The sequence below is a fragment of the Cebus imitator genome, unplaced genomic scaffold, assembly GCF_001604975.1.
Source record: "Cebus imitator isolate Cc_AM_T3 unplaced genomic scaffold, Cebus_imitator-1.0 Scaffold61, whole genome shotgun sequence".
NCBI lineage: Eukaryota > Metazoa > Chordata > Mammalia > Primates > Cebidae > Cebus > Cebus imitator.
In genome coordinates this window covers 1,235,381-1,253,915 of record NW_016107376.1, presented here as the reverse complement: position 1 = coordinate 1,253,915, position 18,535 = coordinate 1,235,381, and the positions used below count along the sequence as shown (strand labels likewise).

The 18,535-nt window shown below is 35.5% G+C and overlaps 1 protein-coding gene across 1 annotated transcript in view; it reads left to right on the top strand.

The window, feature by feature from the left end:
* MALRD1 (MAM and LDL receptor class A domain containing 1) overlaps window positions 1–18,535 on the top strand; it is a 538,747-nt gene that overhangs the window by 68,388 nt on the left and 451,824 nt on the right. The window contains exons 9-11 of the mRNA XM_037738994.1: window positions 2,168–2,260; window positions 4,795–5,002; window positions 13,465–13,611. Of these exons, the coding sequence (XP_037594922.1) occupies window positions 2,168–2,260; window positions 4,795–5,002; window positions 13,465–13,611 (448 nt within the window). The remainder of the gene's footprint in view (window positions 1–2,167; window positions 2,261–4,794; window positions 5,003–13,464; window positions 13,612–18,535) is intronic.

Sequence of the window (18,535 nt, the reverse complement as noted above, 5' to 3'; positions counted from 1 at the left end):
AGTGTTAATAAATATGTTAAATATTTTTCTTGAGAGGCAAATCAGCTTTATTGATCCTGGGCTGGGGGAGCAAAGATATACTTTTTAAAAATTTATTTACTGATTGATTTTAAGATAAAAGAAAATTAGACATCACTTAAAAAGCTTTGATGAGCTACAGATTTCTTTCTTACATTGACCCCTGTTAAAAGTAACTAGAAAGAGGGAGAGTAAGAACAGAAATAAAATAAAACCTGATTTCATTTAGTCAGAATAAATTCTTTTGAAAAAACATTGCTAGTGCCATCAGACTGGAAAATGTATAGAAAAATCTAGGCCTCATTGACTGTGTACTGTGAACTTGGCTTATGAAAATCCATTTAAGTTTGGAAAGAACAGTGCTAACTTTTCAAAAAAATGTAAATGCATCTATCTTCAGGGGGATTAGAGGGGAATCTATTACTCACTGTGAAAAAAGAGCACAATAGCTTTAAATTATTTTCATAAAATGAAAGCCAGGGAAAGTGATGAATGCAATTTGCCAAGAGGTGTCACTAAAAGCATCTGTGAAAGGTGTAAGTGTTTTCATGCTAAATAACTGAAGTTGCATAAGAAATAAGTAGAAGCAAAATTAGGTGCTTGTCTGAACTTTTTATAGCTGTAGTTCATCCTGATGCACATGAAAGCTATCAGCTGACAAATATGTCCACCCCATGTGCCTCATCGTCTTGTGGAAATCTTCAGTTGATATGAATAAGTAATGAAGTAAATTGCAATGGATTTAGACTATCTTCTGAAGTATTTAGGACTTGGAAATTTGGAGTAGGCATCTGAGGATACAGGACAAAGTTGAAAATAGATTTGGTTTCGAAAATCTTGGGCATGAATAAAATATGTGAGGCTGAGTGAGTGGGGAGACAAATATTGGTATCACGTGTCATTTGGATTATAAGATGTTGCCTTTTAGGGCTGTTTTCTGGTTCATGCTAGAAAGTGGAACAGAGCCAGTCTCAGAGCTCAACCTGAGACATAATTAGGTCATTCTTCACATTTTTACCATATTGTTACCTAAAAAAATTAACGCATTCTATGTGTAAACATTATGTAGAATTTGGTCTATTTTAGGAGAGAAATGTCAAACTTACTTGAATGTCTAATAAAATGTTAATAAAAGATAATATTTCAGAGCATAAAAGCATCATAAATCATAAAGACCAATGCCATACATGCCATAGACACAATTTTTAAATACCTTATAGACTTCTTATTTTTATTTTTATTTCTTTGAGATGGAGTCTTGCTCTGTCACCCAGGCTGGAGTGCAGTGGCGCCATCTCGGCTCACTGCAACCTCTGCCTCTCAGGTTCAAATGATTCTCCTGCCTCAGCCTCCCAAGTAGGATTACAGGAGCCTACCACCACACCCAGCTAACTTTTGTGTTTTTATTGGAGATAGGGTTTCACCATAGACTTTTATTGAGTTTCTTAAACTCGATAAATATTTTGAATGCAATAAAGGCTTGTTAGTAAACTCATAGCATGTAGTAACAATTTTACATACATTTTGTAGTCTGAAAAATGACCATTTTAAAGGTGCATGACATAGATTTCTCTAAAAGATGTAAAAAGGCCTTTGATAAAATGACCAGATTAAGATTATAATTTTCAGAAAATAACTGTATTTTCGGAACTTGGAACAAATGTTTCCATAGGAAAAAATATTTCGTGTAAATTGAAATTGTGCAGAAAATGCATCTGATAACATTTTTAACCTTTACATTAAATGTTTGCCTGTAATATTTTTCTTTTCTAATATCATGGCAATATTACAAAATGTAATAATGTTATTGAGATCAACATTTAAATTGCTGATTTTATTAACTATTATTCAGAATTTTATTTTTGAAGTGCAGTACTGTTTTTTTTTTAAAGATTTCATCTACATTTTTGTTCCATCCTTATACTCTTTACCTATAAAAAGGAGCTTTACTGCATAAACATGCCTCATTTTATTATTTTTTAAAAATGATATGCAGCTTTTTCATTTTTACTACCAGGTCTTTAGATTTCCTAGTATTTTATATCATACAGGTAAGGTAATAATTACTAAAATGTAGTTAAGAAAGCATGTATATAAATGTGACGTTAGGATATGGGGAATGAGTGGTGTCTTTCTCTTCAAATCAAAGGAAGAAGAAATATTTTGGACATATAACACATCAACTCACAGCCAATGGGTGAAAGCAGATGTGTTAATACCAGAAGGTCTGAAGACATTTAAGGTATGAAAGAAAAAAAAAACAGGTATTTTTTTATTATGCTTTAAGTTTTAGCTTTGCAGTAGTAAACTGATCATGCATACGCTCCTAAAGTTAAATTAGCATTTAAATTAGGGATGCATATTTGTGTACTTGGGGAGAGCGATTGCCTACTTTTTAAATTGTATTGTTCCTTCTCAGACCAAATTTTCCATAGCAGAGGAAATAGAATGTGTCTACTCTTGTTCACAGCTTCTTCATTCTCCATAGCCTTCTCTTCTTGCTCCTCAGCATCATGCTTTGCACCCCGGGAAACAAATTGCATTAGGAAGCAGATAAATAGTGAACTGGTATTAAAATTTAGCCGTGTATAGGCAGATTTTTTGAATGCAATAATTCATATCTTTATGACACATGGATAACTCTGTCTACAGCAAGAAATATATGAAACACACATAGGCTGAATAGGAATGCTGTCTCTTAAAAAATTAAATGGACACTTTGTGTCGTATTAGGTTGGTGCAAACGTAATTGCAGCTTTTGCCACTGTGACTTGCCATTCCTTTTAATGACCAAAACCTCAATTACTTTTTCACCAATATAATATATGGAATGTGTAAGTTTATTTATGCTGGAGTGTGAGTATAGGATGATGAGACTGGTTGTATGTGTGGGTCATGAAACCAGTTCCATTTCTTTATGGTGATACTCCGTTCATACACCCTATCACAGCCTATGGAGTTAACATTTTGACACTAATTTTTGTAGAGTGATATCTGTTTTTGTGACTTCTCAGGTAATAAGTTTTTTTTCCCCATAAACTGAAGATTAAATTTTGTTTTAACTCAAAGACATAGCAAAGCAAAATGTGAAGAAAATGAATTTGAGAGTTATTTCAGGTTCTCAAGTGCATGAAATGTAATTAGCTGTTCAATAATTATAGGCCTTGGGATCTAAGTTTAAACCCATCAATTTTTGAAACCCAAATTGATATCATTTCTGCATATTTGATCTCTTGCTGCCCCAAAAATACACAGCTATAGGTTAGTAATTTTCACGTGTATGATATTCATTATGGAAAAAGTATGTAGCAGCTTACAAAGTTTTCTTATTATTGGACATGATTTAAATTTAATATTATTTTCTAAACGAGATTGTTAGACATATTGTAAACTGAAAATTTTATCATAAGTAATTCTTAATGAACAACCAAATATATATCCCGCGTGTTTTGTTTGTTTGTGATGGAGTCTTTCTCTGTCACCCAGGCTGGAGTGCAATGGTATGATTTTGGCTCACCACAGCCTCCACCTCCTGGGCTCAAGCAATTCTCTTGCCTCAGCCTCCCAAGCAGCTGAGACTACAGCCATTTGCCCCCACACCTAGCTAATTTTTGCATTTTTAGTGAAGATGGGTTTCATCATGTTGGCCGGGCTGGTCTTGAACTCCTAACCTCAAGTGATTTGCCCTCCTTGCCCTCACAAAGTGCGAGGATTACAGGTGTGAGCCTCTGCACCTATCCTCATGTTTTGAAAAGAAAATCCATTCAGGAACTTTAAGCCAGATGAGACTGAAGAAAGTCAATTTTTATTCTTAGTATCTGGACAGAATTTTAACCACATTTAATGCTGTTTAATAGAACTTTGTGCATCATGGAAATGCGTTATATCTAATGCCCAATATGGTAGCCACTGATCATATTAGGCTATTGAACAATTGAAATTTAGCTACTATGACTGAGATAACTAAGTTTTATTTTATTTTAATTAATTTGAATTAAAATAATCCTTTGTACTCATGGCTAATGTTTTGAACAGCAAAGAATTAGTTATTTGTGATAGTTCTGCACTTTTGGTGTTAAGTAACGATTGCTCTTGGTAGAAACTCAAAAAATACTAATATTTTGACATTACTTATACTTGACCAGCGATGTGTGGTTGTTTCATTTGCTAATATTGCCTATCTCCAGGAAAGCTAGCAATTCAGTTGGTGACAACAAGGTCTATTTACTTTAATGGCACTTCTTTTCTCATTAAAGGAATTACTCTTTTATGGAAGTTTAATAGAGTTTTATGTTTATTCCATCACATTTTTCTATTCCTATATTGTGTCTGTTTCTATTTGCCTGACGTTTTTCTTCATGTATTCAAATACTAATTTCAGTAGTTAAAAAATAAAGCAGATGCAGTTACAGCTCTTGTTCTATAAGTAATGACGATACTTTCTTATTTTCCTTGAAAATGAAAGAGAGAGAGCTGTAAAGATGATGACCACAGGTCATCATTAGGTAACAGGTTGGGGACATTTTTGATGGTTAAGTGGGATGCTTGTGTTTTGCCTGATCCTGGAAGCTTTCTCTGAGCTTTTAGTGGAGCAGATGTTTCCATTGAGTCTTAAGAGTGTGGGTTAGGCTTCACAAACAGGAATATGTCATATATTGCCTTGGTTGCGTTAAATCCATTTTCTCAATAACTATTTAGTCTTTATCAACCTTCTTTAGCTTTTTTTGTCTGATTAAGGAGACTATAAACTCATAAATTGATTTTTTCCCCCTGAAGATTATTTTTGAAGGGACTCTTTTGAGCCAGAGAAGTTTTATTGGGCTTGATCATCTCTGGGTCTATGCCTGTGGACAGACCCAATCCAGAAAGCTTTGCGCTGCAGAGGAATTCCCTTGCACCAGTGGCCAGTGCATCGCCAATGAATCCATCTGTGACTCTCGGCAGGACTGCTCTGATGGAAGTGATGAAGAGCCGGCAACTTGCTGTAAGTGAGTGAATGGCTTACTAGTTTACATGCTCTAATTCACGACTGTTAGTTGGATTTAAAATGGTCTTTGTTTCTATCAAGGCAAAGGTAAGTCATAGGAATGAAATATGATAAATATGCATTATCACTCTGAAACTATTAGCACTATTCCTTCAGGGATCTCTATTTTAACTGAATGTTTTGATTCTTGTTGCAAAGACTGCAACACCTATTTATTCAACAAATGAATAGTTGTGATAACTGTTGGCTGGGTGCGTGAACATGTGTGCTTTGATTAAAGAGAAGATGGTTGGGAGAGGGAACTTTTTTGTACATTCCCCTTGGAGACATAGAGTATGGCTTGCTAACTTGTATTAAGTGTATGCTTTTTTCCTCTCTAGCCAATCATCTCAGAAGCTGTAGCAGGGAGGGGCAAATAGGAGGAGGGCAGCCCTTCCTCCTGGGCAGCCATGATGACTGTAGAAATCTCTTCAGCCATGTCTGGCGTTTGGGAGGGCAGAAGTGCTGCAACCTTTCTTTCAGGCCTTTTCTGAAGAGTCTTTGATGCAAGTGATGATGAGAGATCCCATTACTATTCAAGCATAGTCATATTTCAACAAAAATATAGTTTAATTTACAATCCACAGGATGGTTCTCATATGAGGTAACTTAGCAACTGAGATCCCTGTGTCTCTTTAGAAAACATGAATTCCAAGGAAATGAATCCAATTTCTGTATTACAAACAAGTGGCTTTTAAAAAATATTAAAAATTTGACATTTATTTCACTGCAGTGTTTTATTTTAGTGAGATGTTTTGTTGAGCAGAGGGGAAAATATTATAATAAGATAAATGCCACCTTTTAAGTGAAAAGCTCTACATAATAGGTTTCTCTTGAGAAACTAGGATTTTATTAAGAGCAACACAGAGGGACAGGGGAGAGAAGAGATGAGAAAGTAAGGCTAAAATCCTCTTCTGCTGTGTTCATCAACAGCAGTTCAGTTAATATCTCAGTCTCCTAGCTTTAAACCAAATAATCAGCTAATCAATATGAGCTGAACAGATTTTTTGGGCGACTCTTGTCTTTTGTTCAAAACGAACAGTGAAAGAACTATTTATGTGCTCCAATATATGTCAAGTTTCTTTCTATGTTTTATTTAATCTTTTTACAGTTAGTCTGGTTCATTTCAATTGGGGAAACTTATCTTTCTAACAGTTTCTATTCTTAATATCAGTAACTGAAGGAAAGTATTTTTCCTTTGTTTCCTTTTGTGTGTGTATATATATATATATATATATATATATATATATATATATATATATATATTTTTTTTTTGAGACGGAGTCTTGCTTTGTTGCCCAGGCTGGAGTGCAGTGGTAGGATCTCAGCTCCCTACAATCTCCATCTCCCAGGTTCAAGAGAGCCTCCTACCTCAGCCTCCCAAGTAACTGGGATTATAGGCATGCGCCACCACACCCGGCTCATTTTGTATTTTAGTAGTGATGGGGTTTCACCATGTTAGCCAGGCCAATCTCGAACGTTTGATCTCAGGTGATCCACTTGCCTTGGCCTCCCAAAGTGCTGGAATTACATGCGCAAGCTTCTGTGCCCAGCCCACTTGTATATTTGGAAGCTTAGCTTTTTTTCCCTCCATTGTTTTCCCCATAGTAAATCATTCTTTATGTTTACCTTTTGAAAATTATTTAGCATTTGATTTTTGACATATTTTCTTATTTATCTTCATTTATTCAAGTTTCATTGATTATCTTTATGACATTTTTCCAATTCAGCATATCTTGATACCATTCTGCTATTTTCTTTGGGTGAGTACATAAATGGGTTATTGTGTTTCTCAACAAAAACAGCATTTTATTAGTCTTTTAAGTTTTTAAATAGTGTAGCCTCATTTGTCCAAAGAAAGCCTGTCATGTTTACATGATTGAGACTGACTCAATAGAGGGAATATGTCCTAAAAAGCCATACTGCATGCCGTATATATGTGTATTCATGTATTTGATACCAAACTGAGTGTTTCATGTAAATATTTATACAATTATTTCTGCTGTGAAGAGATTATTTATATAGATTTGAATTATTCAAATTGATAGAAATTTATACTATTTGCTGCATTGAAGTATTTAATATATTTGTGCATATAGACACATGCATATTCTTACAAAATAAGAGAGGCTTTTCTTTTGAAATTTAAAACCACTTTGAAACATTTTACACATACGTATATATTTGTATTTTACAAATTGGTTTTAAAATTTTTCTATCAACATTTGTAATACCAAGTTTTTTTCATAAACAGTTCTTCCCCATTCATGAAGCACCAGAAAAATACCTTTATATCTTTTTCTTTTTTTTACACTTTAGAACGAATCTCTAGGAGGGTATGGCTGTGCAGGCGGTTTGAATAGCACCAGGAATATTCTGGTGAATGAGTAAAAATGAACTCGTGAGGATTGTCAGTTGGTATTCCACAGTCAGTGTGCTTTTCCCCAAAGGCATACTTACTCAGGTCTTCTCTCATTATCAAGTTGCCCTTACTTTTAGGTATTATTTTAATATATGGCATAACATAGCCTCCAGCCCAATGGCTTTTCAAAAGCAGTTAACAAAAAGGGCCTATCAGTTTTGCTGCTATAGCAAACTATGTGGACCGGAGCATCAGCATGACCTGGAAACTTAGTGAAATGCAGAACCCCAGGCCCTGACCCAGTCTTACAGAACCAGAAGCTGCATGGAACAAGGTCCCAGGTGACTTGTCTGTATATGAAACTTTGCAAACCACTGTACCAAAGAGGCTTCAGGAAGGAAGACAGCTAGGGGGAGAAACAGATGTCATCTAAAAAAAATTGATAAAAATGAAAGACAGACAAGTCAGAGTTCTCTCAGGGTAGAAGCAAAAACTCTCATTGCTTTGCTAGTCCTTAAAAGCATCACCATAATACCAAACAATAGATTGTGGATGTTTATTAACATAATCCTGTATTAAATGAGGGTAGTTAAGATGAGAATAAATTTGCACCCTCATGTTCATTGCAGTTTTATTCACAATATCTAACCCAAACAATTGAAGTCTCTGAGAATGGATCAAACAAGTGGTGTGTGTGTGTGCGTGTGTGTGTGTGTGTGTGTATAAGTGTGTGTGTGTGTGAAATGTATATGTACTCACAATGGAATATTATTCAGTTATAATAAAGAGAACAATCCTATTTGCAACAGTGATGAGCCTGGAGGGGATTATGCAAAGTGGAATAACCCAGACTGAGAAAGACAAATACAGCATGATCTCACTTACACATGGATTCTAAAAAAGGTGAATTTGTAGAAACAGAGAGTAGAATGGCAGTTTTCCAGGGCTGAGGCCTGGCAGAAATGGGGAGGTGTTGGTCAAAACATACAAAATTTTATTTACAAGATCAGTAAGTTCTGGGGGTCTAGTGTACAGCCTGGTGACTATAGTTAATAACACTGTATTGTATACTTGAAATTTGCTGAGAGTAGGTCTGAAATGTTCTCATCACACACACAAAAGGTAACTATATAATGAAATGATGCTAATTAGCTTTACTATGATAATCCTTTCACTATGTGTGTGTATATATATATATATATATATATATATATCAAAACATTACATTGTGTGCCTTAGTTACAATTTTATTCATCAATCATACATCAATAAAGCTTAAAAAAGTAATAAATATACATGCAATATGTTTTTTAAAATTTCTATCAAAATAATTAAAATACAACATGCCAAACATGTCCAAAGATACACATTGGGTCCCTGAACAGTTTATACATGAAATAGATATCGTTTTCAGACACTTCGCTACAACATGGATGAACCTTGAAGACATTATTTTAAGTGAAATAAGCCAGAGACAAAAGGACACATACTGTTTGATTCCACTTATATAAGGTACCTAGAGTGGGCAAATTCATAGAGACAGAAGGTAAAATGCTGGTTGCCAGGGTTTAAGGGGAGGGGAGATGGAAGTTATTGGTTAGTAGGATTCAGTTTGGGAATGAAAAAGTTCTGGAGATGGATGGTGGTGATCATTGTACAACAATGGGAATGTACCTAAGACCACAGAACCTTACATTAAACATTGTTAAAATGTTAAATTTATGTCATGTCTATTTTACCACTATAAAATACACATTTGTATTTATATATAAAATTTTCAATAACTCACATAGGAAATATATATATATATAAAATCTACTTCACTGTGTTCCAGAAAAGTTGGTATGATAGATCTATGTTCAAATCAAAATTATTAAAGAAATTCCATGGAAAAAAATGATTTTTTAAAATTATAGGACTTTTAAGATAATTTTAAATTCTAATATGAATTGTGTAACTTCAAAGGGGAAATTGGTATAATAGTCGAAAGAAATTTAAACTAAAGATTTTGTACAGTGCATTAGTTTTTACTGTGATATTGTCTCTAGATGTCTTTTATATTAAAAAAAATGTGGAATGCTAAAACACTTTATTGGTATTGGAAAGGAAATACCAATATATAAATATTTAGTGTAGCAATTATTTGTGTGGGTTTCCAACACATACTAACAAAATATTTATAATGTATTCCTGTTAGAATGTAATGTATTCTCATTAAATGAAATATTCCCCATTCATTTCCCATACATAGCTTTTTTTCTTATTTTACAGAGAGCTGATTAACTTCTGGAGGATTCATAAAATATTTTACTTTTCATGATCCAGAATTTTTCTCAGCTGCACAATGAAATTTTTTCTTGTCTGCTCATATGCTTCAGTGGTTAAATATGCAAGATGAAGCTTTGTCATAATCTTAAAATATTACTTTAAATGATGAACTCTGAGTAAAATTGTGAACAGCACCATATTCCACACAGTGCTAAGAGATAGTGAAGTGTATTCTATAATCACAGAAAGTTAAAATAAAAGCAACCAAGTAATCAAAGTTATTGTTTATAATGAAAGCACTTTATTTATAACATGAATAGATGTTTTTTAGATTCTGCAAGTATTTACATTTAGCACATACAGTATGATAAAGCATTTAATAATTGCCAGAATGCATTTGACTCTCCTGGCTTTCTTCAGATATTTATAAGTTCACTGTAAAGTTTTTGAACTACATAGGGGAGATATTAATGGAAGAGCTTCAATTTATGTTATCAGAATTTGACTTATGTTTTACAGAACAGTGACGTCCTTGAACTTTTAGCTTTAAAAAATATGCTTTTATGTGTACCGGAACATATTAGTAAAAACAGCAAAGCGGTTCACCAAGATTTTTACAGAGGTGGTTGCACCATGTTGCTTTCACAAATCTTTACAGTGATGGATTTTGAAAGCTAATTTTCATTTTTCAAAGGACGATGGTGTGTAGTGTTCTGTAAAAAACACAGTGATTGACATTTTTTAACTGATAAAACATGTAGGTAATGAAAGAAATGGTTTGAACTTTTGTCCTAAAACCAAATTTTAACACGTATACAATCAAAAGTTGCTTTTATCTTGAGAGCTTCTTTCTTTACATCTTTGCGGTTGAGCGACCAGTTCAATTGTGAAGAGTCTGTGTAAGGATGTGGGGTGCATCGGTCATGTAGTACTTTCCATTTTTACGCTCATTGATCTCATTGCCATTTCACAGCATTGCCTTGTTGGGGGAATTAGGATGTGGACTTCAGCAGTTATCTGCAGTGAATTGCTGTTTGCATGGACTTGCTTCCTTTGTGTAGCAATGCATAGTTTGCTGCCGTAACAGTGCAATACTGAATTTATTACCCAAACAGGGACCGAGAGAGGGAAAAAAAGAGGCAGTAATTATTATGCTAGGACAATAGGCATGCACTGAGGCTACCCTCGGCCAGGCCCGGCCAGGTATGTGGTCACTCTACCAATGGAAGATTTTTTATTCCAGGGAAGTGTGTTCTAGGAATTGGGGGTACCCTCGTAGGTAGATGGAAGAATTCCTTGGTCAAATCCACAGCCAAGAATTTGGAACTCTGAAGCACATTTCAGTGGTTATACACGTACTTTGAGTCTTAATATTCCCGCACCCCACCAACTGACAGAAAATTTGGGAGGTGGCCTAGAAGGTGGCAGAGCTCACAGAGGACCAAGGGACTGGACCAGAGGTTCTGTGAATGCCCAAGGAGAAAGTCACAGCTAGGTTATCAGTGCTCAAGACGGTGGAAAAATAAAAGACACTCTCCCATGGAAAGTAATGTTTTATCCACAGCCATATCCTATAAATTGTGTAGACAGACCTGAGAAGAGTAATAGATTTACAGCTAGGTGTATGGGCAAACTGCCCTTCCTTGTCGTATTGGTGCACCATTAGGCTATGTGCAATATGTTTTAATTATTATACTGTAGTCAATTTACTTGTTTTTATTTTTAGAGAAATCCATCTAGAGGAAAAAATAATATTCATTTGTAATGAAAGAAATGCTATACCAAAATCTATGGATGTTCAAGTCCCTGGAGAAAAGTCTGGCCCAGGGAAAAGTCTGCCCCTGTATCTGCAGGTTACACATCCTGCTATTACTATATTTTTGAACCATGGTTAGTTGGATCTGCAACAAGCAACCCACAGAAATGGAAGGCCCACTGTCTTTTCTATGACTGTCTAGCAAGCATTGCTTTCAGCTGTAAAGGTTCAATTTGCATATAGAGAAATTGGAAGTGGCATTTTCATTTACTTGCTGCAGTTTGGTGTTTTTAGAGTTGACATATCAGTGATAAAATATGTGGTCATAAAATCAGGTGTCTCTATTTACAGAGATTTGAAGATGCTTTGATTATTAAGATGTAGTGACCTTATTTGTTGTGACATTGGCCATATTATTTAAAATTTACAAGTTGAACATAATGGTCAGAAGCAGAAGCAAACCCATGGTGATGGAGTCTTTTTAATTATGAAAGAGTTCCTGGTTTATGGAGGCCTCATAGTATGAGCTTTTGGTGTCAGGTTCAAAGTCTAGATGTTCCATTTACTAAAATTTACCATAGGCAAGTTGCTTCATGTTCTGAATTCCAGTTTTCTCTTTTGGGAAATGATATTTACTAGGTAAAGTATAAGAATTAAGATTAATGTTTGTAAAATACCTGCCACATACTTGGAACTCAGTGGTAGTATGGCTGTTTTTATTGTTATTAAAGATAATGGCATGAAGATCTTAGGAATTCTTTCAAAACTTTGGATGTTTTCTGATAAACACTTTAATTCTCCTTTTCTCCCTCACTCTTCTAAAAGTGCCTCAGCATAAAGAGGAATATTTAGAAATGTTTTTAAATTAATTGTATTAATTTATCCCCAAAAGTACTATCTAAGATAGTCTGATACTATGATTCTTATAGGAAAAGGAAATTTAAGCACATAAAGAACGAATTTCTTGAAAGCACAAATCAAGCTATTAGACTTTCTAGTTTACTGTCCAGTTTTATGAAACTATCTCGTTTTCTCGCATGTATTTGGTGTCAAAGCCGGGAAAGATGCTACAAAGCATGCTCCAAACCCCAACTTTCTCTAGAACCAGTTATTTTATGATAAATGGAGGAAATTCAGTACTTGGCAACCTTTTAGTTATGTATTAAGAGAAGACAGGTCAGGTCAGGTGCAGAGGCTCAGGCAGGGCACAGTGGCTCATGCCTGTAATCCCAGCACTTTGACAGGCCAAGATAAGCAGATCACTTGAGGTCAGGAGGTTGAGACAAGACTGGCCAACATAGTGAAACACTGCCTCTCCTAAAAATACAAAAAGCCCGGCACTGTAGCATGTTCCTGTAATCACAACTATTTGGGAGGCTGAGGCAGGACAATTGCTTGAACCCAGGAGGTGGAGGTTGCATTGAGCTGAGATTGCGCCACCGCACTCCAACCTTCCTGGGCAATAGAGCGAGACTCCACCTCCAAAAAAAAAAAAAGAAAGAAAATGAAAAAAAAAAGACAAGTTTAGTCCAGAATATCTAATTTACCTGCAATTCCAAATGGCTAGGTATTTTTTTTTAGAAAGTGTTAGGATAGAATAATAAAATGAACACTGAGCTGCTGACCTCAAGTTGTCTGGGTATCCAGAATTAATTTAAATTTCCCCTCTTCCCTGTGGATTTTTTTTCTTTAAACTACCATCTCAGCAGGTTTATACTAGGCAAGTAAATTAGTTACTCCCTGAAAAGCTCTGTAGTTCAACCTTGCATCATTAAATACAATAGAGATGGCCAACTAGAATAAAATGCATCAGACTTACGGATAGAAGCATGTGGAAGGGTCATGGCTTACACAGCACATGGGACATTGTGTGGGTCTGGATAAAGGAAAGCTATTCTGATCATCAGAAAACATTCACTTCCATGCAGAATAATTGTGCTGGCCTCCTAAGATGTTTAGCTAATGTAGAGCAGTGTTTCCCTGCATGCCCTTACTTCATTTCTGCTCACCTTTTTTCTCTCCCACGTGTAACAGTAAAGCATCTCACCTGTGACTTTGAGTCTGATTTCTGTGGCTGGGAGCCATTTCTCACAGAAGATTCACACTGGAAGCTGGTGAAAGGATTGAATAATGGAGAGTACCACTTTCCCGCAGCTGATCACACAGCAAACATAAATCATGGTAGGACATTTTCTTCCTTTTACAAGAATTAGTTTTCTTTCTTGCATGTTGTGGAATGACGATACCATGTATTTTCATTTTTTCCCTGTTGATTATATACATGGAACTCTGGTTTGTCTTGCTTTAAAACCTCTTGACCAAGTCACCAAGTGGTGGGTAAGTGAGTTCCCTGAAAGGAGCATTGTTTTAATCACCAACATTTTTGTTGTTGCAATTTTTATAAGGTTGGGTTAAAGGCATAAAGAGGTGGAAAACTTTTCCGATCATTTTCTCAAGTTTCCTGGAATCATTTACAGTATGCTTGACTTCTTTTTAGAGCAATCCAATTTTTTTCAAAACAGGAAGAAAAATAGTCTAATCTCCTTTCTGGGAACTGAGAACAGAGATTTAGCACTATCTGTAAAATAAATCTACAAATACTTGAATGCAATTTAATCACTCTTCGGGTTTCTTTATTACAAACAGTCTTATTCTTACACGCATATATTTTTAACCATCGTTCCAGTGTTTACTCTTAAAATAGAGGAACCATAACTACCTGTGGTATTCCAATAAGCACCTGTGAAACTCCAATAAAACAGAAAGGATTTATTCTCTTTTTTCTTTTGTTTTGTTTACATTTATCATCCGATGTCATTCGCCATAGATGTTAGCATCACATTAACATTACTTTTTAAATGTATGTGTTTTAAGTAAAGACAGTGTCTCCCCATGTTCCCCAGGTTGACCTTGAACTCCTGGCCTCAAGCAATCCTCTTACCTTGGTCTCCCAAAGTGCTGGGATTACAAGAGTGAGCCACCACACCTGACCAACCTTATGATAGCACAACTGCACTTATACTGTAGATCATCTTTCAGCCTCACTGAACATTATCCTATTTCTTTCTTCTTTCAGACTTCCAAAGAATTATACCAAAAATAAATGTTGATCATATTTTTAATTACATCCGTTAGAAATTGAGGTTGGTGGTAGTGGGTGATGGTGCTGGGGGATGGGGTGGGAGAATTGAATCATTCATCTGTCGGCTACAGCCATAAATCAAGTTCATTGTTTAAAAGGTAATAAGTTCTTAATTTTTGCTTTTGTGCCATGACTCATTTCTTTAACATTTTGTGGCAGACTATATTAAGTTTAAATTTTAAAATAGAAAAGGGACTATAAATCATTGGAACTATATATTAACAGCACATTTTCTCTAAACTCATGGAATGTTTTGCTTCTTTTTCTCTGTTCAAGCCAATTATTAAATATATAGCATATATAGTAATACTTGGATGCACAAAGATGGATGCCAATGATCCCTGCCTTTGAGGTGGTCTGAGTCTAGTAGCTGAAGTAGATAAGCAAGGAATTGCAATCGGTTCTGATGAATGCTTTAAGAGGGATGGAGGGTGACTTAGATGGATTTGAGATGCTTTACTGAAAGAGATGACTCCCGAACTGAGTACTGGAGAGAAATGAAAAGCAGTCAGAAAGCCATAAGTAATGAAATATGGAGAGAAAGCAGAACCAGAGAGGTGGCAGGGATTGTGTCCTATTTAGAGGAAAGAATCCCAAAAGAGGGCAGAGAGATGAGTCACTTTAGATGAAAGACGTGTGTGATTAGACAGGAAGAACAGAAATGATGAAACAGGAGAGGAAGGAAGGGGACTCTAGAGAGTGCTGAGGAATTGAAAATGTGTCTGCAGGATGATGGTGACCCAGGTAGTCATATTAAAACATGTGACCAATCAAATTTGTTTTAAAGGGCTGTTCTGGCTGAGATGGGGGGAATGGAGAGGATGAAAGACTGGATTGAAAAAACATGGATGTGGTGAAGAAATACCAGTGAGAGATGATGAAGCCCTGAGCCCAGGCAGTGATTCCCAAATGGATGATGCTGTGTCATGGTGGTCTGATGTAGGCGCTACCATAACTAGTTAGGGAAGAGCATGGGCTGCCCAGGATTGTGCTGGTTGATGCTGCATCTGTGTCTAAATAGCAGCGTACTTCAGTTTTATTAGATAGAAAATAGAGAATAACTTGCCTGTAGAGTTCTCATGAGGATTAAATGAAATAACACCTGTGAAGGTTTTTCATATAGTGAGAGCTCCATAAGCATTAGTAGGTATTTGTTGTTCATTCTAATAAGACTAGGAATAACACCAGATAGGACAATTAGAAAATATGCTTATGATTCACCTTCAGACTCTTGCCATCTTATAATTACTATGTAATTGTGATTTGCATTAAAAAGATTATAATAGAGCCCCTGTGTTAAATGAGGAAAGACCCATTCTTCTTTTCCAGTGAGATGAAGAGTGAAATAGAACAATATGACTGATAAAACTAGGGTAGCTAGCTGATCTTACCCAGAGTGTGATGAACAGAAACGTACTCTTTCTCATTTTAGAAAGGGCCAAATATACATACATATATATATATATCTGGATAACGGACAACATCTCTTTACCCATGATTGCTGTTATCAAACTTTAAAGAGAATCAGTTGTGGTTTTAAGTTACAAGTGCAGAAGAGGAGGGAAAAAAAAAAGGAACAGGAAGAGAAAGGAAAGTGAAATGGAAATTTCTGAGAGAGTTAGAGGCAGCCTAATAGTTCTGATATTTAAGAAAGTGGAGTTCTAGTTCATTTTGTTCTTAGAGCTTTAAACATATAGATTACAGCCTTTAAAACTATTTGTTTATTTGAGACAGTCTCATTCAGTTGCCCAGGCTGGAGTGCAGTAGTGTGATCTATGCTTACTGCAGACTCCACCTCCCAGGTTCAAGCATTTCTCCTGCCTTCGCCTCCCAAGTAGCTGAGACTACTAGCGCACACTATCACACCCGGTTAATTTTTTTGTTTTTGTATTTTTACTAGAGTCGGAGGTTTCACCATGTTGGCCAGGCTGGATATGTTGACATTATGTAGTTTTTTTGTGTATATATGTGTAATTAAGTCTCGGATTTCCTACCTTCCTCTTTTGCTTGGTTTCTACCTTCCCATTCCCAGTTACTCTGTTAAATTTCCATTGAAATAGGCAACTCATTTTAATTATTTTCCACTTTCAGCTATGGTTATATAGTCACAGACAGATATATGCATAGTAGATACATACATATTTAAGATTATATGTGTTTCTGTGGTAGTTTATTTTATAAGAAATATATTATTTTGTAACTGTTGTCCCTATCTTGTTACTAAAGATAGCTTACGGCAATTGCTCCAAGCCATCAAATACTATCTACTTTTTTTTCATTTTTTATGATGCAGTATAGGTTAAATGTAGTAAAATTCAATCATTTTAGTGTACAGTTCACTGAGTTCCAGCCAACATATACGATTGTGTAACCATGACAAATACGAATATGTAAAACAACTTCATTCCTGCCCCACACATTTTTCTGTGCCATTTTGTCCTCAGTAATTCTCCCACCTCCAACCACTGACACCGAATGATCTGATTTCTATCCCTACTGTATTGGCTATTCCAGAAAGTCTTGAAAATGGAATCATACCATATGTAGCATTTTGATTCTGGCCTCTTTCAGTTAGCATAAAGGACTTGAGGCTCATCCATGTGGCTGGCTTCAGCCGCAGTTCCTTCCTTTTCCTCTGCTGAGTAGCGGGGTCCACTGTGCGGACGAACAGCACTTCATTTATACACTAACCAGCTGCAGGACATTTGGATTGTTTCCAAATATTGTTGAATATAAGTAAAAGCGCTTTGCATATGTGTTTTTGTCTGGGCATAAGTGTTTCTTTGGTTTGAGTTCTCTATCCAACGCCAGTGTCTATTTTTTGTACTCTGGTTGATGAGAGAATCCTACCATTCCTGACTTTCTGTGACCTTCGAGAAATACTCCAGCTATCCATTTCAGGTATTTATACCCCCAGACTCAAGGTAGTTTTCTGCAATCCAACTAATTGATCCTCACCTAGCGATTTAGGTGGGACTGTCTGCAGATCTCTGGAATTTGCTGTCTTCACAGCTGTAGAGAAAACTCCAGTGCCTGAAAGGGGCAGCTGGGACTCTGTCTTATCAATCTAACCATGTGGGTCTCCACAAAGCACTGACTCTGTTTAAATTCGAGGAGACCACCATACTCCTGTGTTTCCCTCTGCACGGGCACCTGGAAACTGTCTAGGCAGTAAGCTGTGGTAATTACAGGACTTAACTCATTTGTTTCTTCTCTCTCAGAGATCACTCTCCTGTGATGTGTCACTATCCTACATTCCCATCATCCTGTATTTGAAAATTCATGTTAAATATGCTTTTTTCTTCTTGCTAGTTTAAGACAGAAGATAGAATCTTGTCTGTGACAATCTTACCTGGAATCAGAAGTTTAATTCATGTTTGTTTATTTAGCTTAATTTATTTGTTTTGGGTACACCATAATGTATCTAGCCTTTTCCTTAACCAGTGACATCAGTACCATGACAATGCTGTGAATTTATTCTTGCACCATTTCCTCATGTAGGATACTTTTAATTTTATTCAATAGATAACTAGGAGTGCGACTTCTATATTTTTAAACAAGATTTGTATTTATGCTTTCCATAAAGATAGATTTCTTTCCCCTAAAATTATAGTACTTCAGTTTTCAGTGGCAAAATGGGAGTATTTTTTTCTGTTTTTCTACCAGCAAGAAGCATTACAATTCTCTTTTAAAAAAATTCCGATTAATGGGTATATAATGATTTCTCATATGTAATAGTTATTTGTATTTCACTGAAAAATATTTTTTAAATGTTTTCAATGTTTCAATTTAGGTTCTTTAATTTTACTAAATGATATTTTACAGCTTTCATTGTAAAGATTTTGAAAATTTTTTTGCTAATATTTTCCTAGGTTTTTGTAGCTATTATAAATGTTACTTTAAAAAAACTTCTTATTTTTTGTGGCACATATGCACCATGGAATATTATGCAGCCATCAAAAA